The 25,170-nt window shown below is 42.4% G+C and overlaps 1 protein-coding gene across 1 annotated transcript in view; it reads right to left on the bottom strand.

Moving 5' to 3' along the window:
- The window catches only part of LOC307210677 (cyclic AMP-dependent transcription factor ATF-7), a 115,029-nt gene that overhangs the window by 60,890 nt on the left and 28,969 nt on the right, over positions 1 to 25,170 (bottom strand). Inside the window, exon 2 of the mRNA XM_079966759.1 lies at positions 23,386 to 23,450. Within this exon, the coding sequence (XP_079822885.1) occupies positions 23,386 to 23,433 (48 nt within the window). The 5' untranslated portion in view covers positions 23,434 to 23,450. The remainder of the gene's footprint in view (positions 1 to 23,385; positions 23,451 to 25,170) is intronic.

Below are 25,170 nucleotides of genomic sequence, written 5' to 3'. Positions count from 1 at the left end.
TGATAACAGGAAGCTGGGCTTGATGGGCAAAGGCCTGATCCAGGAGGCTCTCCCAGTGGCATAGCGTGGGGGGTGCAGGGGGGGCCGGCCGCACCGGGCGCAACATCTGGGGGGGGCGTGCTCGCCGCCTCCGGAGTCGCCGAAGAGCCTCGGGCGCAGGCTGTAGCAGAGCCCCATGTCTTGCGGAACCGACGAGCTGTGCGCGCATCCGGGCTGAAGGCGTCCGGCAGGCAGCGGCTCTCAGCGCTCGCCGCGGTCCCCGTGCGTCAGGGCCGTGAAGGGCGTGCCAGGCAGCCCCTCCTCACAGCCCCGCCGCTGCTACTGCAGCTGCTGGGCCATGTTGCATTTTCCTCGCCTCTCTGCCCTCCTCCTCCGGGCAAGCGGCGTCGTTTGGGCGGCAGCGCCAGCAGCAACTTGCCTCAGATCACCTGACACAGACCCGCCACCGCCGCCGTGGCTACCTTACCGTAAATACCCCAGCCCAGGCAGCAGCAAGAAGAAGCTGGCAGCGGCGGCAAGTTAGGGGTTAGGGGCGCAAATTACTTGCCTTGCCCCGGGTGCTGACAACCCACGCTATGCCGCTGGGCTCTCCTCATGTTCTTAAATACATTACAGATTGGTAAGCCTGTTGGCAATTAGAGAGAGAGAGAGAGAGAGAGAGAGAGAGAGAGAGAGAGGTGTGTATGTGTGTGTGTGTGTGTGTGTGTGCAACACCATTTTCTGCAGTCTGTGAATATGGCTGCAATCTGGTCAGTCCAAGTGTCAACTTCCCCCTCTTCTCAATGGTATTACCTTTGCCATTATTCCTTTTGTTCATAAACATAGGCTCTCAAACCCCACACTAGTCAGAAGTCATAAATCATGCTCCCAAAAGGCAGATCATAAGGCTTAAAGAGATTCCAACTATTCTTTTTCTCTTTCAGAAAAGCTCTTGTTCATGCTTTCTGAACATTTGCACGCTTTGATCAAGATCAAGAAGCAAAAAAAAGAACATGAATAAACTCTTGACTATATGTTAGCTTTGCAAAGTCTCGTGACTGTAGACTAAATCGTAGGCTAAATGACAAGGTATGTCATGTTTGAATTCATGTAAAATTGGAAGAAAATCTAACCTTTCCATATTAACAAAGAAAATCCTAATGTCTTCTTCCCATGGTCTGGTTACCCCAAAACCCACTCAGCTGTTAGGATCTCCTTAACAGCTCTTGCTTGAGAAAGTTGGTAACTGCCAACTCCAAAGCAAATAGGAATAGTTCCAAGTATTTATTTATTTTTTGCCTTAAGCCAACAGCTGAGTTTAGCACTCTTTCCTATACAGAAGATGGAAAATGGAAATGAAGTCAGAATTCACAAGCAGACAATTAACACATTTCCTTTGCTCAGTGAGTTATGGAGAACAGGTTAAAAGCAACATGTACACACTTTTATTTGTAAATAAAATGGGAATCAAGAAGAAAACGCACTCAGAGACCATCTCCAGACTCCACACCCAGGTTGCAGGCATGCATGAGAAGAAAACTAAACACTACAACAGCATGTTAATGGCCACATCACACAAGATGTACAATATGCATAGAAGTTATGTGGGTTGGAAGTGGGAATACTTCTTGGCTGTGAGTCTTGGGGGACCTGCTCCCTGCCTTGCAGGCCTTTCCCCACCTGGGGCCTTGACTGACTCCATCTACAAAAAGCTGAGGCTGCTGAGGACAGAGACCATCTTGGCCATCTTAGTAGACAGCCAGGTCATCAAGCCTGAACTTCCACAACCACCGACTGATCGCCATGAACCGCCACTGGTAGAATTGGCAGCAGCAGCCATCTATGCTTTTTATAATATTTTATTCTCTTGTTGGAACGCGGGTGGCGCTGTGGGGAAAACCTCAGCGCCTAGGACTTGCCGATCGCATGGTCGGCGGTTCGAATCCCCGCGGCGGGGTGCGCTCCCGTTGTTCGGTCCCAGCGCCTGCCAACCTAGCAGTTAGAAAGCATCTCCGGGTGCAAGTAGATAAATAGGGACCATATACCAGCGGGAAGGTAAACGGCGTTCCGTGTGCTGCGCTGGCTCACCAGATGCAGCTTGTCACGCTGGCCACGTGACCCGGAAGTGTCTTCGGACAGCGCTGGCTCCCGGCCTATAGAGTGAGATGAGCGCACAACCCTAGAGTCTGGCAAGACTGGCCCATATGGGCAGGGGTACCTTTACCTTTACCTTTATTCTCTTGTTAATTATGTTGTTTTAAATGTGCATTTTATATTTTGTTTTGAAATGTTTGAGTTTTTTGTTGTTGTTGCAAACTTTGCTGCGTTAAATGTGCATTCTGTAGTTGACCTCTTTTGCAATGTTTTATTTTGAAATCTTTAAGATAATATTTAAGTTTCCTGTCAATTTTGTTGCCTTGGACTTGTACTTTATATTTGAATTTCTTTTGTAATGCTTTATTCTGAGTTGTTTCATTTGATGTTTTCATGTTTCATGTCTTTGACCTTTTTTTCTTAAAAGTATAAAGTGGTATAGAAAAGAAATTAACAACAACAACAAAAAATTGTGGAAAAGGAAAGCAGGCAGAAGGGCACAAAACAATTTCTTTCTGAAAATTCCTAGTGAAACCGTATAATAAAGAGTGCGCATAGAAAAATACACAGCTTTAAAATGAAATAAAGTCACAGGTTTGTGGGCGTGATGCACTCAGAGCAAGGTACTCTCTTGATTCATTTGATATGACAGTAAACGTAGTAGTTTAATTTTGAGATAATAAAAAAAACTTGGCAAAAATCTGTGAGAAATCCAACCTTTCAATCTATTAGGCACTTTAGCTCTACAGAGAACCCTTATGTTGGGGAAACGTTAGTACAGTATATTCTTTAAAATGTTACATCCCAACTAAAGAACACCTAACCGATATAGCTTCAAAGAATGCATCCCAGTTTATTTTAGAAAAACCAGTTAGAGTTGGGGAAGAGCGATACAAAGCAGCCGATTCCTACAGCTAAAATTATTACTATATTTATCCACACTTCTTTTCCCAGTGAATGTTAATATGGAGTTAGAAATGTCTCACATAGGAGCTCAGAGAGAAGCAGTTCTAGCCAGCACATACATTACAGAAGCATAACCCCAACAGCCTGAACATACAGGAACACATTTATTTGTATTAAAAATAAAGCAAATTACAGGAGGGGGCTGCACTCCAAAAATGGGAAAGGAATGTTTAAGCAGCTCATATTCAGATGCCTACAGGAAACAAAAGGCATTTCAGAACCCCCAATCTGCATTGACCTAAGTACCAAATTCTCCCTCATCCCTGTACAAATAAAGATCTCATTGAACTTTTCACTCATGGGTTTTTTTGACTTGGTATGCATAGCCAAAAATATCTCAGAGGCCCTACCATGTTGTTACATGCTTTACAGCAGTTGGCTGGATTTCCGAGGTCTTGTGCAGATGGAGCTGGTGAAAGGTTTCTGAATCCTTTCATACACAAAGAGGGAATGAAAAGGTATACGAACTGCTGGTCATGCTCTGCTGCTGCCATATATGATGATATAACCCTCTCTCACAAGAAGAGCCAGATTCACAAACCTATTAAGCAGGAGTATTTTTATTTAAACTATTTTTCTCAAGTCAGAATGCATTCACTTTGAAAGAGCCCCGCTGTTCGGAGTAAGCTCTTTCTAGACAGCTGCTTTCACCACTAGTAAATAGTAGTGCAGTAGGTATATTGCGATTCTGCTGTTCACACACAGATTTTGGTAACAGAATGCAGATTGCAGCATCCTAAAAAAAAAATAATGAGGCCCTAAGAGAAATGTTTTTTAGTGACTAGTCCTCAAGGCTGCTTAAACCAGTTTAAAAACATCTTTAGCTAGTACCCAGGGAAGTCTCAGAATCTCTTGAAGAAAGCAAAGAAGACAGAAAGCATAAAAGGATTTGCAGCAGTCAGAAATAAGACTTCTCCCCTAGTAGAGGGACTAGTAGAAGAGCAAAAGAAGCTATGCAAAGTGTGTATTTCATTTGCCTCAACTGCAATCTGTATCAGATCACAAATAATCTCTTCTTAGTGCTGCTGGTAGCTAGAGTTGGGCAACCAGAACAGAACCCATCCTCCTAAATTTAAGTACAGAATACATAGAGCAATGGCCAATGATGTATGGGGTAGAATACTGAATACAGTGGTACCTTGGTTTAGAACTTAATCCGTTCCGGAAGTCCATTCTTAAACTGAAACCATTCTTAAACCGAGAAGTGCTTTCCTTAATGAGGCCTCCCGCCGCCAGTGCCCTTCCACTGTTCGGCTTCCATTCTTAGACCGAGGTAAAGGTAGCAAACCAGGATACTACTTCTGGTTTTGTGGAGTTCATAAACCAAATAGTTCGTAAACAGGGCTGTTCTTAAACCGAGGTACCACTGTAGTAGAGGAATGAGACTGGAGACAATGAGATAGGGGAATTAAACTCTCTAACATTATTTTAATATCATACCTGAAAGGGATTCGGAAATGTTCATCAATTAATGGAGGCCAATGTGTTGATCCGGGGGCGTGGGGGGGGGGATAGATAAGTCACATGCTCTTACGAGTGCTACTAAAAAAAATATGAACATGCATTCACACACAGAAGGATTGTCAACCACTTGACAGGCCACAGGGCGACCTTAATTGTCTTCAAAAAGCAAGTAGTCCCTATGAATGCAGAGACGCATTTATGAAAACCAGGAATGTCCGTGTAAACAAATCTAGCATTCAGGAGCTGACGCTTCTGTACACTGAATAATTCCGTTCCCCTTACTCACGGTCTCTAGTCACAAATAACTCAGCCGTTCACTAGTATGTTCCATCACTTCCGAATTTCCTCCTTCTTCTTGCCACTACACTGACACTTGAAAGCAAAATATAGATTCTTAAACCATGGTCTGTGTACCATTCAGGGGGTCTACAGAAAAGCTGTGGTCAATAATATCTGTATTTGGCTCAGCATTTGGTTTATTTTTCTGATTGTGACGATCCAAGACCATTTGCCAAGGCCAGATTATTACAGAAGCTTACAAGGCTCTGCCTCAAATCCAGTAATGATCATAACATGTCACTTGTGCAGTCTACCAACTTTCCCCTAAAAACAAACAAGTTAAAATGGCCCTTTTTGGTGGTCTAGCCTAGGGCCTGTGATTTTCATAATATGGCACAGGATTGATGATAATGATGGTGCCAGTGCTGAAGAAAAGTAAGTTATTTTTCTTCATATTTAATCCACAAACACATCCATCACATTGAAAAGGCAATGTTGTGGATATTAAAAACATGAGTTATGTGAGTTTTGAGTTGATTCATAGAACAAAAGAAGTTTATTATATGGTCCACCAAGATATCCTCCACCGATTTTCAAGTTCTCCACAGGGAGAAAATGCTAGAGACCTGCTAATAGGGAAGATTCCAAATTCTACCCCCCATAAGCAAATTCAGAATAAAGCATGCAAATCATGTTCATATGCAAGATATGCAAAAAATTCTATGATTCTATTCATTTTTCAATAGCTTATTTGAAAGAAATCTGCTTTATTTAAACTTGAGTTTAATGTGTAATACAACTGAAAAATGTTGGTCACAACTGAAAAATGTTGCTACCACAGAATGCAACAAAGGAAAAAGATATAAATGGTTGCAGGAAGATTTTGCAGGAATATGTTCAATAAAAACTAAGATTTGAAAACTTTTGTGAGCTAGAGGTTCTTAATCTGGATATTATTTATTCAGAGTCTGTTGGGGCGAAAGCTGCTTTTTTATAGGAGATAGACTGGCGAGGATTTCCTTTGGGAATGAAGGGAGGGAGAAAGGTTGTTTGAATGACTAATATATTAGCAAACATGGGTTGATAATTTAGTATTTTACAGTGTATTAGTATTTTAGTATTTTGGCATCCATAAAGAGGTGCAATGCATCTCATTAGGACTAGGACGTTAGCTGCATCAGAAAAAGTCATCACTGTGACATTATACTTCTTTTAACAGGCAACAATCAGACTTTTATAAGCTAGTTATATCATTTTACACCCTTTCATTGGTTCAGTTTAAAGCCAGTATTTGCGGTTTCCAGTTTGGAAAATGGTAAGTGTACCAAAACCAGCATGTTATTGACGGTACCAAGAATGGAGATCCCTGGAACTCTTTGAATACACAGACCTAATTACGCTGCTCTCAAAGCAGCTTGCATCAGTCAACAGAACTAGAGGTTCCCACTGTTCTGTTGTTAAATGGGATTGATTTAAAATGGCAGTTCACAAGAATGGATGGCTATTTCGTAAAATAAAAACTGCACTATTGTCGCAGTCGTCAGTCACCTTCACAGTCTTGCCTCTGCAGTGAAAAAACTGGTAATGAGATTACATCCCATTTAGACATTTCTGAGAATATTCTCTGCACCAATAACCTAGAGAGGAATCCAAAGTGCTTTTCTTAGCAACAACAAAATTAAATTCATGTGCTATTAATCATTCATACTGGCAGTAGAAGAGGTGGCTACAAAATTGACTTCTACTTCAAAATGGGGCTGCTTTGATTAACTGCATTTCCTTCCCTTTTTAAAATTGTGGTTCTAGAATGACTGAACTCTTTATCAGGAACTTGACTGAAGCAGGCAACAGCAGCTCATGTTTGGAACCAGCAAGAATTACCGTATTTTTCGCTCTATAAGACGCACCAGACCACAAGACGCACCTAGTTTTTGGAGGAGGAAAACAAGAAAAAAAATATTCTGAATCTTAGAAGCCAGAATAGCAAGAGGGATCGCTGCACAGTGAAAGCAGCAATCCCTCTTGCTGTTCTGGCTTCTGGGATAGCTGCGCAGCCTGAATTCGCTCCATAAGACGCACACACATTTCCCCTTACTTTTTAGGAGAGAAAAAGTGAGTCTTATAGAGCAAAAAATACGGTAGGCACTGGGTATTCAAGAAATTAAAGGAAATTGGAATATATGATTATACAGATTTTTTGAAAAGCTATCCTTTTGAGGACGAGGGGGACGTTATTTGCAAACAGAAGTTACAATTGAAACAGAATGACACCTTTTTAGTATCTGAGGATTCCTGACAATCTCCAAGCCTACAAGGTTTCAAAAGTCATTTAAATAAGTGTTCCTCGGCACACAGCAGCAGAATTGTCAGACTCTTTCTGCACTATCCTTTGATAGTACCCAGCAGATGTACCTCTGCTGAGAAACTTCTGCATATCTAAGATGGAACCCCTGCAAGTTACATTTTGGTAGTTTCTATGGAACGAAGCCTGAAAAACAATCAAGGCAGGTCCAACCATTAAGCTTATGCTAGAGCTGGAAAACTGAGGTTCATGGCAAGTTTCCTGGGGCCAGTCTCCCAACCTCAGCTTTATTACTCTATTTGAGTTCGAATGCTGCGGGCTGCCAGATCTGGTTGCTTATTGTTTCCCAAATAAGTTGTCTTTGATAGTGTTACCAAAACCAAAGCACCAAAATGCTATTAAAAAGAATGTGCATGTCCTGTTAATTGCTATCCACTACATGTTCTGGAAAATAGTTTTGTCTTTTTCTCTGTGCACTTGAACTTGTCTTAATATATCCTCATCAAATTTTGCATGATGGTTCCTGAGATCAAGGAGGAGGATTCTGTCCATGTCTGCATAAAATCTGATGCTATTTTGAACAAACGGGGCGGGCTGAACCTTTCAAAAATTTAACCACTTATTTCAAAACTCTGCTGGTTATTTCTTGTTTGTTTTAGAATTCCCTAGCATTGCTGGGCACTTTCCATTTGTCCTTGATAATCTTAATCTATAAATAGTACGACATCTGTTACTGTGATGTGCCACTTCATTGCCTGAAGGTTGGAGACTCAAGTATTTTGCATCACTACCAGGGGAGATGAATTTAGTGTTCAAACTACATGTGTAAGTGTGCACACATGCAGAGGGTTCCCAGCCTCCCTGTATTTTGTTTTGGTCCTCTTACTCTACAGTGAGGGGGGTACACCGTATTTTTCGCTCTATAAGACACACTTTTTCCCTCCTAAAAAGTAAGGGGAAATGTGTGTGCGTCTTATGGAGCGAATGCAGACTGCGCAGCTTTCGCTGAAGCCAGAACAGCAAGAGGGATTGCTGTGCAGCAATCCCTCTTGCTGTTCAGGCTTAGGGATAGCCGTGCAAAGCAACATTTGATTCAGAATAATTTTTTTCTTGTTTTCCTCCGCTAAAAACAAGGTGCGTCTTATGTTCGGGTGCATCTTATAGAGCGAAAAATACGGTAATTTGAGTAAAACTGGAGCAGGGGATTAGAGAGTGGGGTTTGTTGATTTTAGGAATTCAAACATTGGACTAAATAATTCATATTACTGATGTGTGTGCATGTACATGTTCAGAAGAATGTGCATGAAGAAGAAAGTGATTTCTAGGTTTCACATTTTTGTTTGGGTTAAAACGTGCATCCCAGAAGATTGATGACCCCTGCTTATAGTGCATCAGTTTCAATACCAAACTTAGAATTACAAATACAGTAAGCCTGCAACTTATGTTTCAGGGATCGCACCTAAAGCCAAAATCTCATATAATCAAAACACATTGGGTTCAATGGCAGGAAGGATTGCCAAAGTCCACCCCCCCCCCCAGTGTGTCAAGTTGAATGAGCACAATTTAAATGTATGTACGTTATGGGTTTACTGTATATATATTTAGAATGCAGAAAATTTAAGACATTCCAAAGTACTCTGAAATTGGGGGTGGAGACAGAAGTGCTAAATTTGGTGTTTTGATTAAACACACAGATGGCAGTGCCTTGCCTAAGGAGCAATGCAAATCAAACACTCACTGCTTGATCTCCTTCAACTGAATATTTGCCCCAAGCCAGGGATAATCACTCATAAATACAAAACATTTGACTTCATGGCCTTTTTGTGGCTTCCAGCTTGATAAACAGCAGTCAGCTACAGAATTTGAAGACATGAAAATGATCATTGAGGTATCTCCCCGTCCCCCTACACATTCTTGGTCTACTGTGCTTCAGAAAGCAAGTAGTATAGCCACCTCAAACTGATGAGTCAAGACACCCAGCTGTCAAAGTGAACACAGGCAGACACACCACCACCCCCAAGATCTTCAATGCCTTGGTTCCCCAAATATTCCTGACTAAGCTGGCTGACCGCAACTTCCATCGGCAGAAGCTCGAAATTGTTACTGTTCCATCCAAACAACAGCACAGTGGTACCTCGGGTTACAGATGCTTCAGGTTACAGGCGCTTCAGGTTAAAGACTCTGCTAACCCAGAAATAGTACCTTGGGTTAAGAACTTTGCTTCAGGATGAGAACAGAAATCACGTAGCGGCGGCACGGCGGCAGTGGGAGGCCCCATTAGCTAAAGTGGTACTTCAGGTTAAGAACAGTTTCAGGTTAAGAATGCACCTCCAGAACGAATTAAGTTCTTAACCCGAGGTACCACTGTACCTCACTTTCCACCCCAGCTTTGTGACATTATTCTCAAAGTAGTCTGCATGAAAACTGATTCAAACTTAATACAGAGGAACAGTGTGATATGGGTTTAGAGATGAAGCTGGTTATCAGAAGATTGCACTCCCCTTGGGTTATCAGGCTCGCAGTTTGGGATATCGCTTGATCTAGTGCAGCTATTGGTTTGTTGTTGTTGTTTTTGCAAAGCTGGCATTGATTTGGCATATTATGGTTCATAGAGGATTTATTTGATAAAGAAAAGCAGGGCATCCTTTATTTGATTAAATGCATTTGTAGGACTGAAGAGAAAGTGCATTGTGTAAGATTGTCAGTTACTCGCCAGCCTGTGGAGTACAGCAAAACTGTACCATTACAGTAATCCTCAGAGCTAACCACAAACCACATAGCAGCTCAAATCACTATTGCCAGGATACTCAAGAGTCTATAAAGAAAAGACTTGCAAGCACGCCTCCTTTTTTACTAAGGGAGGCAATTTTATTAAACCACCAGCCATTAATACATTTAGATGTGAACACAAGTTGCCCGTCAAGTTCTCACCAAGTCCTAGTAACTGAACTTAGTGATCCTGAATATCAGGTGCTGAAGATGCAGCACTTGCCTATGGCACTTAAAATGTATTATTTTAGGACCCAGCTTATTCCGATGATTGAAGTTGTTTTAAACTGTTTTTAATATTGTGTTTTAATTATTGTAACCTGTACCAGGACCTTGGGGGCGAAGGGCAATTAATTAAGATTAATAATAACAACAATTATATTAATAAAAGGACCCTGATGACACAAGCCCAAGATACAGGGCCAAGATACAAAATTTAAAAGGTGCGCCATCCAGAACCTTTGTACCAGGAATCCTACATGGAACTGCCTTCTGCGTAGAGCAGTGATTCACAGATTTAACTTATGCAAGTATTTTGCAAAGATCACAGCAGAATTTTCAGCCTCCTTGAGGAAAATGGAGGACTGAAGCTGATGGTTTAAGATTGTGTATCAAACCTATTGCTTGAGTACATCTCTCAACATGGAAAAGGTTTTCAACTGGGTGGCCATGTACCCTATGCTACAGAGGACAATCCTCTATTTGAAGGATGATTCAGTCAAAATGTAATCTAAATATAAAGAAGGGAGAATGGAAGGTGTTTTGAAGCTCCCCATTAACAGTTAACACCTGGACAGTAGACTGAACAGTAGACTGGTCACAATTTGTTCACTCTGTTGAGAAGCACTGTATTTCTATTTAAAGTGTGAAAGTTATTTCTAAATCTGCATATTTTTCTCTGTATACCAGCATATGCAAATGTGTATCCTCTTTCCCCCCCCCCCATACGTTTCCTCTTTTTTTGGTGATGTGATAGTGGCCATCCAACTTTTTCAAAAGGCAACAATGAGCAATCTGTTTTTTTAACACTGCAGTGTGCAAGTTCCTCTCCACCTCCCCAGATCATGGCCTAAAGGTTTACATTTCATGACACCTCCAAAGCAGAATGTAATCAAATGGACTGGCTCTTATTTAGAAGAGGAAAGGATCTGGAGAGCTGTCCAGAGTAATTTTCATTTGACAGACAAGTGCTTGCATGTGGGGCTCAACTGGTTCTTAGGTCTGCAATGAATCCTCACAGTAAGAATGATTAAGCTTTCAGGTTACTGGAAGTGCTGCTATTAAACAATATTTAAGCCTTTCATTATATTTTAGTGCACAGAACATGTTATAATGCTCTTGTAGTTAAAGGTCTGTCAACATTTCCATTTTAGACCCTCATTTTTAAGAGGTTTATAATTTGGTAATAAAAATTCATTCTAGGCTGGAACTTGGCATACAGGAGCTCAGCCCAGGAGCTTTTTCTTTATTATCCAATTTGGTTTAAATTGGTTTGGCCATTTTTAAGTTATAGGCATGTTAAAAAATAAATGTTCACTGGCTTCAGATGACTTTTCAAACTTATTATTTAAAAATTAGCTCAGCACTCCCAGTTAGAAAGCGATCCCTTTTTGAGCAAAATACAAAAGGGGGGGGACCCCTCTTTGTTGCTAATATGGAGTAATAACCCTTACTGGCAAGATGCTTGAAGCCTTAGGCATTAAGACAGCGAGTTTTGTTACTATGGTTCCAGATTAAGTGTATTGTGCAACAAAATCCACATTCTAAATAGGGCCTGCTGGATCAGACCAATGGCACCCCTGTTCCAGCATCCTGTTCTCAATGGCCAACCAGATGCCTATGCACTCCAGCAAGAAGGACCTGTGTGTGAGAGCGCTCTGCCCTCCTGCACTTTCCAGCAGCTGGTGTTCAGAAGCCTATTGCCTCTGACCATGGAGGAAGAGCAAAGCCATCGTGTCTTGTGGCCATTGATAGCCTTTACCTCCATAGGTAAAAGGTAAAGGGACCCCTGACCGTTAGGTACAGTCGTGATCGACTCTGGGGTTGCGGCGCTCATCTCGCTTTACTGGCCGAGGAAGCTGGCCTACAGCTTCCGGGTCATGTGGCCAGCATGACTAAGCCGCTTCTGGCGAACCAGAGCAGCACACGGAAATGCCTTTTACCTTCCCGCTGGAGCGGTACCTATTTATCTACTTGCACTTTGACGTGCTTTCGAACTGCTAGGTTGGCAGGAGCTGGGACCGAGCAACGGGAGCTCACCCCGTCGCAGGGATTCAAACCGCTGGCCTTCTGATCAGCAAGTCCTAGGCTCTGTGGTTTAACCCACAGCGCCACCCGTGTCCCCTTTACCTCCATGGATTTTTCTAATTCTGTTTTAAAGACATCCAAAATGATGGCCGTCACCACCTTCTGTGGGAGCATTCCATAGCTTAACTGCACTACATGAAAAGGTACTTTCTTCTGTCTCACCTGAATCTTCCCAATATTCAGATTCTTTGGGTGTCCATGAATTCTAGTGTTGTGAGAGAGGGAGAAAAACTTTTCTCTACCCATTTTCTCCACCCTATGTCTAATTTTATGTGTCTTTATTATGTCTCCTTTTTTGATCTGGGAAATAATAGCACATCTCCAGGACTCAATCACTCTCAGGGCCCAGTATCACTATGAACAATTTAGTGAATGAGTCTGGCCCTTTTAAAGTTTCTAGCTTGCTGGAGCTGATGCCCTCTTTGACATACAGCGTGACACGACCTCCAGTATGTCCTTCCCTGTCCTTTCTTTAGGGTAAGGATATAGATAATCATGCCCAACTGGTACTCTCCATTCCACCAGGTTTCCATTATGACCACTCTATCAGTGCTATCCTCTAAGGCCAAAGCACTCCAGGTCTCCTATCTTGGACCATAGGCTTCTAGCATTTGTACATAAACACTTACATTCAGTGTCTCTCTTTATGTTCCTTTAACATTTGTGCTTTGGCCTAGATTTGGCATGTAGGGGCCTTATTGATGGGCCAAAGCAAATCTATTTAGACCACTCGGATTATTCCGACATGACAAAGATACATGTCTTTGGCCATTTTTCTATCAACCCTGTATTGGAGCCATTAAAACGAGAGCAATGCAATTATCAGAACCGTCCCTTATGATGTCTCTACACAGCTGGTTCTCGGCTGCAGATTCTGGTTTTGCACCAGATGAGTCTTACTGAGAAAGGAATGCCCCAGATGGGATACTGAAAATATTCTCTTACCAGTCATTAGCTACCTCATCTCAGATGGCAGGGACAGCCTCTGGTCAATTATCTCAACATACAAGAAGGTTGACATGGGAATAGGCAGTTTTTCAAGTGCCTATGCCTCAAGCTATGGCCATTTTAAAGTGCCAGAACTTTGAATTGTGTGTGGAAACAGATTGGCAATCACTGCACTTCTCTACGTAGGATATTATGTGACCAGTACTTGATCCCAGCTAGTAGCCTGGAAGCTGTATTCTGATCAAACTGAAGCTTTCTGCCACAGTCTTCAAAAAGGTAGCTTCATATATAAAACACACTGCAGTAGTCAATCCTGGATATTACCAGAACACGGATAATGCCCCCAACCGAGAAAAAGCACTCCATGCTGTAAATGCTACTTGAGGAGCCCGCGGACTGTGAACCTAATGCTTTAGGGAAGGGATGAAGAGTTCCTTTTGGCTGGCGGGCCAAATTACAGTAGTGTCTCGCAAGACGAAAAGAATCCGTTCTGCGAGTCTCTTTGTCTAGCGGTTTTTTCGTCTTGCGAAGCAAGCCCATTGACGGATTAGCGGATTAGCGCTATTAGCGCTACAGTGGTGCCTCTCGCAAGATGAAATTAATCCATTCCGCGAGTCTCTTCGTCTAGCGGTTTTTTCGTCTTGCGAAGCAAGCCCATTGACGGCTTAGCGGATTAGTGCTATTAGCGGCTTAGCGGCTTTTAGCGGCTTAGTGGATCAGCTGATAAGCGGCTTAGAAAAAGGGGGGGGGAAAAAACCCCGCAGGAACTCGCAAGACATTTTCATCTTGCAAAGCAAGGCCATAGGGAAATTCGTTTTGCGAAGCGCCTCCAAAACGGAAAACCCTTTCGTCTAGCGGGTTTTCCGTCTTGTGAGGCGTTCGTCTTGCGGGGCACCACTGTATTAGCGGCTTAGCGGATAAGCAGATAAGCGGCTTAGAAAAGGGGGGGGGGAGGAAAAAAACCCGCTTGAACTCGCAAGACATTTTCGTCTTGCGAAGCAAGCCCATAGGGAAATTCGTTTTGCGAAGCGCCTCCAAAACGGAAAACTCTTTCGTCTAGCGGGTTTTCCATCTTGCGAGGTGTTCGTCTTGCGGGGCACCACTGTATTAGCGGCTTAGCGGATAAGCAGATAAGCGGCTTAGAAAAGGGGGGGGGGGAGGAAAAAAACCCGCTTGAACTCGCAAGACATTTTCGTCTTGCGAAGCAAGCCCATAGGAAATTTGTTTTGCGAAGCACCTCCAAAACGGAAAACTCTTTCGTCTAGCGAGTTTTCCGTCTTGCGAGGCATTTGTCTTGCGGGGCACCACTGTAAATTGTGGCCAATTCTTTCTAGGCCATATTAGACAGGTGGGCAGATTTGCTCACCTGCCAATTATCTGACATCATATGACATTAGTTGGATCTAACTCCCTGCCTGTGCTGATGATTGTTCCTTTGCAAGCATTGCTTGCATTTGGCACCATTTAATGTGTCACGAATTTGGCCTGTGGGGTGGAGGTTTCCTATGCTTTCTTGACGGGGAGCGCAATCCTGTCTAAAAGAAGTGGAACACTATTTCCCAAAGGAGATAAATCGCCTGTTCACAGCACCTCCATATTTCCAGGATTATGTTTCTTTCTTTTTTTGGTCTCTCATCCGGCCCACTACCAACAGCAGTCACTGGCTCAGAACTTTCTCTCATTTTCACCTAAGCCAATTAAATAGAGCTGGGTGTTATAAAAGTACTGCCAACACTTCCCACTAAATCTCTGGATGATCTTTCCCTGAAGTTCCATGTAGATGCTAAGAAGTATGGGGGCAAGGTAGAATCCTACAAAATCCTTAAGATCTCCTGAACCCAGCTGGAGAACTCCTCCTCCCAATGTTATTGGACATGAAGGGAAAGTATGTAGTTTGGCCTAACTGGTCCACATATCCTGCAGTTATTTCACAAGACCAGGCAATGCTGTTGTCTAAAAGCAGATCAAAAGGAACGGGGGAAATGTAGGGAAGTATGGACCTTTAGGAGAGGGATTCTGGCAAAGAGCTAACTAACACAAGAGTAAAATTCAGGGATTTAAAAGTTAAAGGGAGATGCTTCCCCTTCATATTTACTAGCAGAGATACACTCATCGTGCATTAGTTTGGATTTAGGCTATGTGATCAACTCTCAGTAACCAACTACCAACCCAGTTATCCAAGTAGAGGAAGGAAGAAACTACTCTCAAAATGGATGCAAGGTTTTGTGTTCAAAAGCATCAATGTACTTATATGAGATCTTTTCTATAATCACGTGATTTGCCACTAAAAAGTCAAAGAAAGCAAGGGCAGCCTGTCACTGGAAACCTTCTTGAAAGAAAGAGAGGGCACCTTCTCTCTTCCCCCCTCCTTCTTTCTAATACAAGAGCTTGTATAACAGGAATAATCTATATTGGTTTGTATTATACCAGCTATAAAACACACCTTGGCTTCAGTGCCATGTTTAACCAATCACAGAAGCCATTTGTTGGCTCGTATATTACAAAGCAATAGAGATTTAAGGGATAATGGTTATAGTGGCAGAGTATACAAAGCAATAAACTACTTTTGGAGGTTGGTTAAATGCCAAGTGGTGCTGAGGCTTCAGTGCCATAAACATTATTTCTATTATATGACAAGATAAGAGGATACAATAAAGCACAAAGAGGGGGAGTCATTTTCTGGCCTCATGCAGGTTCTGAGCTTTTGATTTCTTGGATGTTCTGCAGATGACACCCTTAGAAGCATAAGCTTAAGGGGAATAAATTCTCCAGGAGGTGGGTTTAAAAAGCAGACAATTGTTTGAGGAAATGGCTTGTATAAAAGTAGTGATGCGATCAGACTCTAAGTGGTGATTTGTGGTAAGTATTAAAAAGTGAAATGTTCCAATTTTTTTCCTTGGTAGCTGTCTAAATTCTCTGCCTTCCAGAATACAGCCAGTGTTACTGCACTACTCATAAAAAAAAATTCTATACTACAAGGCAGTTGTACTGGATAAAGCACACTAATGACAGCCTTCTATTTTAAATACTTTATAACACCATCTACAAATTTCATATGTTTGGGATTTTAAAAAGGGAGTGGAAAGGGAATTCATAGCGATAACATTGAGCTGCTATATTTTGTGACAGCCAGACAACGAGTGAATTGCACCTTTCAGTTGAGTTGTGGTTTTTTTTTAAGCTAGAAAAGGGAGGGTTGATTTGTTTTTAGTTTTATGGTACTGCAACATGCTCAGTATGTCCTGTGGCAGATCTTGGGTATCTTGTCTATTCAAGGGATATGGGTTGTGTGTACCCTGCTTAGAGTTGTATTGATGGCACAGATGTTGCGGAAGCACCCTACTACGTGACCAGTTATATTTAATTTTGCCGGCCACTAAAATACACTAATCCAAAAAGCATCTACAAGCAGATGGTGGTGAGCTGAGCTGTGAACTGAACATGGGGTGCTTCGCCGTGAGCAAAAAACAAACTGATCCCACTCCATCTGCATCCCTGATGTGGCAATTTTATTGTGTGAAATGGCCATCAGCTCCTTTCTCTACTGACGGCAATTTTATGTCTCTAAGACAGTTAATACAAGAGTGTATTTCAGTAGGTCTAATGAGAAGGTTGCATCATTATACATTTTTAAGTCAATACCTTTCTGCTTTAATGACATCGCTAAAGTTTATTGCTCACATTCAGCTCCACTGAGGATGTGTTTTATTATCTCAGAGTATTTTAAATAGCTTTAGAAGATTATTTTAAGTAGCCATTGGGGATGCCCAGTATCTCTGCCAACTATTTGGATCTATTTCACTTGACACTTTCGGCTAAAACACAGAGCTGCTTCTTACAAGTTTTCTTCTCTGCATAGATATCACAGTACTGTCAAAACGTCTATGTTAAACTGACACTTTCCCCTTCAAACATTATGTACAGGAAGCTCGCTATTACAGTCTGTACAGAGGGGCAATTTTATTAGTCTTGTGTGAAAAAGTAAAACTTATGTAAATAACGGAACTTTATCCATTTGGTTGGATTACTATATTACTGTGAATATACAGAAATCAATAGCCTGGGGGAAAAGGCATTTAAGCCCTCAATATACCTATTTGGGTACACTTTGATTGTATCTGTTTCTCTTGAATATCAGTATATCAATAAGCAGAAAACCTGATGTTCAGAAACTCATCCGAGTTTGTATATTATGGCAACTAAGAGCAGGAAAGGCCAACAGACCACCGATTTCCCCAAAACGAAAACACCTCCCTAACTCTCAAATACATGTATGTAAATATAAAGTATTCTACAATATTCTTACTCCATAAATTGCAACTCTGGGTTTAAAATTATAGGGCAACAGGTTTAATTTAAACAATAGCTTTCAAACTACCAGTCCAAAACAGCCAAGAACCTTCCAGATATAAGACTATGGAATTCCTTGGAGGTTTCCAAGGCAAGGCTGGTCAAACATCTATCAAAGTGACTTTAGGCTGTGGACATCTTGTCTCAGGGCAGGACCTGACCATGGGCACCTGGGTTCATTTAAATGTGATTATAGTATCCTACACATGAAGTGCTTAGGTAGCGCCTGAAAAACAAACACACACCACAATCCAAAGGACAAAAGTCTTAGACTTGTTTCTCTTCAACTACATTTAAACAACTCAATTTGAGAGCATAGTCTGCGTGCCAATGTGATGTAGTGATAAGTGTTGGAATTAAACAGAGGAGAACTGAGATTAAGCCACTGTTCAAGCACAGAGCTTATTGGGTGATCTTGGGCTAATCGTTATCTCCCAGCCTAATTTACCTCAGAAGACCATAAAAGATATGGATCACAACCACAACCCCTGAAGCACTTTGGAGGAAGAATTAAAATAAAAAGAATCTGTCTCCACTCCAGCAGATATTAGACATTTGTTGTCAGTGACTAGGGGCAATCAAGTAGTGACAGGATGGGTGCGGTATGTACTACCACTACCGCCATCGACACCCCATTTTCAAACTAGGTTTCCTGAAGACCTTATAAGGCCTGTTCATATACCCAACAGTAGGTGCTGGAAAAACTCTGGATCCAATCTGGATTTATGTAGGGTTTACTCCTTAGCCTTTTAGCAATGCAGCAGAGGTTTAGGATCAAAGATTTCCTTCTCCTAGATAGGCTACTTTCCCAGGTTGATGACCCCCTCTGCCCCTCACTCCCCTCTACAGTATATGCAGAAACCTCCTTCTTGACCACTGGACCCAGTTTTGGTCTTGTCCGCCTAATCTGCTAGAGCCTGTCTTTGAATGCAGGGGAAGTCCCTAACTCATCAAGGGTTTGAGATCCATCAGCTACCCTGACCTAGTTTAGACGGCCAGCCAAAGCCATTTCTGGGGTGTGGCCGCTGTTCCATACTGACAGCTTCTAGCAGCTACAGATGAGAGCTGACTGCAGGGTGGGGACCAAATGTGGACAAACTATCCCAGGAGCACAAGCTGTCCCCCACCAGATTTACTACCCCTCCCCTAACCCCCCCATAACCCCAATATTTGACTAGATGGCCAAGTAGGAGGGCTTATGAGAGCTTCAAACTGGAATTGGAAGTCAGTTAAAAAAAACTTCTTTAAATTAAAATATATCTATCTACAAAGGATTTCAGATGGTACATTCTAGGTGAAAACTGAAAGGTTTCAAAACTGTTCAGAGGGCAGCACTGGATTTTTTTTTTCCTTTGCAACCATGAGGGCTAGACACATACCCTAAAAAAAAATAAAGCTGATGTGACTTAGGACTGTATACAGTCTCAGGCACAGGAAGTTTTCGATCCCCCTGCCTCCACTCCCTCTAAGAGACACATTCTTGTAAAGCAACCACTTTAGGGCAGGGGCTGGAATGGAAAGATTGTCACCTGTCCTCTTAGAAAAGAAACTAGATAAACGACCTTCAGCTGAATCTTTTTAAAAGAAGTATATGCAGCACATTTAGAACTCAGCTGTGTCACATCAAGCTTACTGCTGGGAAGTGATCATGTACAGAATCCAAAAATAACAGCCATTAAAGACCTAGCAACCAAAAACATGTTTACAGGCCCATTAAAAGCCCAGTAGCTTGGATTATAGGGTGGAAGGGATAGCAAGCTCATCAAAATCAGTTTTAGGTCACCGTCCCTTCACCACAACAGCACTTTCCAAAAAACAATAGAATGGAAGAAATTGGGAATCAAGTTAATTGGTGCCACAAATGCTGCAATAATGAATGAACATTTCATATTGTTAACGTGCTTTCAAGACAGAAGCGGAAAGGCTTCGCAGCAATACTTTTCAGCTTGTATTTCAAATTTATTTCACTTGCTCTTACTTGTTCCTGCTCTTCCCTGATCCCACCAAACACTCCAGTAAAGAGAAGGGATGGCAGAAAATTTTGTTTGGTTCACTTTTTTTAGCATACTTATCCAATATGTACCCCCAATAACATATTGGGCAGTATTCTACTAACAAGTCCTATCAATGTAAGGGTCTGCTCTTGAGTAATGGGTCTCCTCGCCCCCCTTGTGCCCTTCCCAAATCTGCACCAGAGGGTTAGGGGAACTCCTAGGACAGCTTGGGGCGTGGAGAGGTGAGGAAGATTCCAATGAAAAAGCAGAAATCCTTGAACTGGTGGAATGACTAACTTGGTGCTATGCTGGATTTGATCCAATTATTCTGTGGATTTAGCAGCTCTTCCAGTTTTGTGATACTTTTATCTACTTATACAAAAACGTGTAAAAACTGTATTTTTATCAAATAATTGTTGTATTTTAGGGTAAAGTATATTTAGAAATGTGTACTTTGAGAGAAAATACGTATTTAGATATGTTCATAAATAGAAATTTTTCATACATGTGTTTAAAAAAATCAGATTAACATGGAAACAGGGATTTATGAAGATATGTAATAATAATAGTAATAATAGTACTACTACTATTACTACTAATAATAATTACTTATACCCCGTCCATCTGGCCGGGCCTCTCCAGCTACTCTGGGTAGCTCCCAACAGAATATTAAAAACATGATAAAACATCAAACTTTAAAAACTTCCCTAAACAGGGCTGCCTTCAGATGTCTTCTAAAAGTCAGATAGTTGTTTATTTCCCTGACATCTTATGGGAGGGCATTCCACAGGGTGGGCGCCACTGCCGAGAAGGCCCTCTGCCTAGTTCCCTGTAACCTCACTTCTCGCAGTGAGGGAACCGCCAGAAGGCCCTTGGAGCTGGACCTCAGTGTCTGGGATGAATGTTGAGGGTGGAGACGCTCCGTCAGGTATACTGGGCTGAAGCCCACATAAATGACATGTAATTGATAGGCACTGGGAACAGACTGATCTACCCATCCCTACTAAGAGACAGACAGAGACAACTAAGAGTTGAAGGCAGTAATGCTTTTGAATGCCAGTTGCTGGAAACCATAAGAGGGCTCCTGTGCTCAAAATGCTTCTTGTGGGTTTCTCACAGGTATCTGCTTGGCCACGTAAGAACAGGCTGCTGGATTAGATGGGCCACTGGCCTGATCCAGCAGCCTGGTTTTACGTAAGAACCACTAAGTATATAGGAGGGTGTACTTTTTAGCATCTACAAACTACAAACCAAGATTTCATTTCATTATGACACATTAAAAGCTGAAGTGGCAGAATAAGACATTCTGTTCCTCTCAGTCTACATAAAAAGCATATTGATGGATGTGATGAAACCATTCCATCTTTCAAAGTATTATGTACATTCCTGAGCCCCATCCCATATGCATCATATTATGCAAAATAAATTAGTTCCCAATTGGAGAAAATAAAAGGGTATGCATTAATTGTATGAGGACGATTTTCTCTCCCCCCCCCCTTCTGAATGGAAGGCAGAAGGAAAAGAAAAGGGGCAAATTGAAGTCACAGTTTCTCTAAATGTAGGCAGATAAACCCACCTTCGAGCACACCATTCTGAAGGATGATAGAAAGCTCATTGAAGATCCCCACATCAGATTAGAAAGAAAAATTTTTTGTCGGCAAGTACAAGGAACATGCGGTGGACGACAGTAGTGAGCACTGACTGGTCACATCTCTCAGACATACAGACAACTGCATGGTCTTGACATGCGTATAATATTTCCCTCCTATGTATTTACAGATTGATATCTCCGCTACCGCTCACAGAATCACAGAGTTGGAAGGGACCACAAGGGTCATGAAAAGCATGAATCTTGTGTCCATTGTGGGGCTCAAACCCACAATCCTGAGATTATGCTCTACTGAACATATACAATAGCCTTGCTACAAATGAACCTGCAAAACCTTGCAAGAGAAAGAGGTTATGCAATCCTGGGCTGCATCAATAGGAGTATAGCATCTAGATCAAGGGAAGTAATAGTGCCACTGTATTCTGCTCTGGTCAGACCTCACCTGGAGTACTGTGTCCAGTTCTGGGCACCACAGTTCAAGAAGGGCACTGACAAACTGGAACGTGTCCAGAGGAGGGCAACCAAAATGGTCAAAGGCCTGGAAACGATGCCTTATGAGGAATGGCTAAGGGAGCTGGGCATGTTTAGCCTGGAGAAGAGGAGGTTAAGGGGTGATATGACAGCCATGTTCAAATATATAAAAGGATGTCACATAGAGGAGGGAGAAAGGTTGTTTTCTGCTGCTCCAGAGAAGCGGACACGGAGCAATGGCTCCAAACTACAAGAAAGAAGATTCCACCTAAACATTAGGAAGAACTTCCTGACAGAAAGAGCTGTTCGACAGTGGAATTTGCTGCCAAAGAGTGTGGTGGAGTCTCCTTCTTTGGAGGTCTTTAAGCAGAGGCTTGACAACCATATGTCAGGAGTGCTCTGATGGTGTTTCCTGCTTGGCAGGGGGTTGGACTCGATGGCCCTTGTGGTCTCTTCCAACTCTATGATTCTATGATTCTACTCCATCAAGCCACAGTGCTAACTGTTTGCTGTATTAGTTAAGTCTTAGTACACTTCCAGTCACTGAGTTTCTTAGGCTGGAGTGTGTCCTTGAGCTGTGATAATGCTGCTTGCTTACCTGGATGGAGGACAGTTATGCATAAAAGCCTTCGGCATTGGCATGGCTGGAATGTAACCTCCCTTTTAAAAACAAGTCACGCCCATTGCTCTGCCCCCCCCCCCCACTTTGCCTCTCTAGCATGCGGCCCCCACTGAGTAGTTCTGCTCTCCTTGAATAAATCAGAGAAATAACAACTTCAAAAGGCTCTCCTTAATAACCTATCGCACTCTCGCCACTAATGAGGTAGGGAGACTGTGTGCAGGACAGAGTGAGCGAGTTTGGGTTGCCAATGGCCATTTCAGCCATGCTTACTGCTGGCACGAGGCCTTTGCAGGTTTAGCCAACAGTGAATGTGCCCCTTGGACCAAAGAAAAGACTGACCCAGCACTTCAAAGTGTAATATAGTGAATATAGATTACAGGGTGGCCAGTTCATGAAAATGCTGAAGTGTGCCACATTGGTGCAGCCTTCTCTGTGGCACCAGTGTGGAGAACAGAATCCTGGCAAACCTAATGCAACCCTGGGAGCTGGATGCTTTTGCAGAATGCTTCTGTACTCATGACTGGCTGGAATGTTTTGCAGAACGAGAGGAAAAGAAAAAGGGTGCATTGGGCACTTTTGCTTTGTTAAAAGGAAGAGAAAGTGTATTAATGCAGATTTGGAATGAGTGCGTCATTGGGGTGCTTCAATCTTCCATCAATTGCTTTCATCGGTCACAGGTAAAGTAAACCATGCTGCCTGTATGAATAAAATGTCAAAGCTGCTACACATTTTATTACATACATGTATACTGCATGAAGACTTCATTGTCTAATATGCGTCAAACCAGCATAATCTGTTTTGCTACCATGCTAGTAGCCCAATCCAACACATACATTTAATAAACAGATACATTATAAGCTGCTTTTCAAAAATATCCTAAAGTAGCTAACAAATTAGATTGTGTGTTTTCTTTTTCAGGCTTATTTGACCAAAGAAGAGAACATTAACTGGGGATCAGAATAGGGTTTTCCTTTTCCAGGCTCCTTGGATATTATTGGGCTATTGGTTGGTATACCAAAAGAACACCAATACGGCACAAAAGCCAGGCAAATTTCATTACTTTGGAGCCTTTGCACTTGGTCGTAACTTGGATTTACGCACTGCAAATCCTCCGATCTGATTACCTCCAGTGATCACGTAAAACACTGGCTTTAAACTCTTTGCCTTAGTGATAAAACAGCCACTTTGATTCACAACGATACACTCGTAATAAAGTATACTGTAAACGTACCTGTCCGCAGCCCGGGGCATTGCACACAAATGGCCTGTCGTCTCCCATATTTTTTCACAGCTGAGCTACACAAGACACACACAAAAAAGCAAGGGGCGGGAAAGAGGAGAGAGAGAAATAATTAAATAAAGTGAATACCTCCAATTATGTCACAATTTTCAGGAATACAGTTCATCTGCAGTAATAATAAAGGGGGTGGGGGTGGTGGTAATACAAGATGGACCATTGCTTTAAGGAGCAGGGAACACCAAGAAAATTCCCAGGGCTACTGTCCATTCTATTGTCGGCAAGCAGGGGTGACTACAAAGAAACAGTTCCTAGATTGCACCCTGAGTTACAGTCCTACAAACAGGACCTGCTGCAAGCATAACTCCATTCTGCCAAACAAAAAGGATGGGAGGTGGCAATGGGAGAGTAGAGTTTTTCTCCAAGTTTTTCCTGGAGAGGTCTAGCTCAAATATATGCCAACACAGGATTCACACAAAATTACCACACCCTAAATGTTTTCTTAAAGGGACGCGGGTGGCGCTGTGGGTTAAATCACAGAGCCTAGGACTTGCCAATCAGAAGGTCAGTGGTCCCTGCTCCTGCCAACCCAGCAGTTCGAAAGCACGTCCAAGTGCAAGTAGATCAATAGGTACCGCTCCGGCGGGAAGGTAAAACGGCGTTTCCATGCGCTGCTCTGGTTCGCCAGAAGCAGCTTAGTCATGCTGGAAGCTGTACGCCGGCTCCCTCGGCCAATAGAGCAAGATGAGCGCCGCAACCCCAGAGTTGGTCACAACTGGACCTAATGGTCAGGGGTCCTTTTACCTTTATCTTTAAATGTTTTCTTATGCCACTCTAGCACATGCATGGAAATGCACAAAGTAGCCTTTCCTCGTGAGATGCTTCGGGGCAAGTCATGAGGGTGATACAAGTCACAAGTGCAAGAGTTGCCTCCAGCCACCACCTGAATGCCAATGGACCAGGCGAAAGTCCCACAACACATTTAGACCAGACCATTTGGATACATCTCATTAATGGACTTGATCCCTAAAATAAGCGCTATTCATACACACACAGATATTCCATTAGCCAATTGATCAAAGAAATCCAGGCATCCATCCCATTTGGGAAGGGGGGATGTCATTTAGCAGTCACAGAAAGAGTCAATGGTCCAGGCAACAGAAAAGGTGTGGAAGCCAAGAACAGTCTAATCACTCTTCCATTTCATCCCCTCCATGTTTGTTTTGCAGTTCCCAGCCCCTAATTCTGATTTGCTGGATGAAGAGGGTTTTTTTAATGCCACATACTTTTTGATCATCCTTATTCTTGATTCTCCTATTCTTGATGTACCACAAAGAGAGGTGCACTTTTCTAAAGAGGCCTTACAAACAGACATGGGCAAATAAGTAGCAAAGAGATAAATCCAAGGCCTCTTGATGCACAAGCAATATATTCAGTGGGAGAGAGCAAGAAATTGTAATTAATTAAGGGATTTTAGGAACGGCACTCCATTTTACAAGGCCATAATCTGGCTCCCTGGTGGATAAACTACAAGACTGATGGCAAGAGTAGTTTGTCACCGACAATAGCGGAGGATAACAAAGCATCCGTCCTGTTATGCTGTAAGTGGAGCGATTCTTATTAATAAAAAAGAAAGAGTAAATAAAAAAAACCTTACCATGTAAATTCTAGAAATTATGGTTCCATCCCCCATTGTTTTTTAATAGCAGGATTTAAAAAGCCATAATAAAGCAAACTTTATCCCTTCAGGGAATTTGCTACCCTGACATATTGCAGCTG

This window comes from Podarcis cretensis (genome assembly GCF_951804945.1).
Source record: "Podarcis cretensis genome assembly, chromosome: 2".
Taxonomy (NCBI): Eukaryota; Metazoa; Chordata; class Lepidosauria; order Squamata; family Lacertidae; genus Podarcis; species Podarcis cretensis.
The sequence above is the reverse complement of the archived record's forward strand: the minus strand, read 5'-3'. Positions and strand labels throughout refer to the sequence as shown.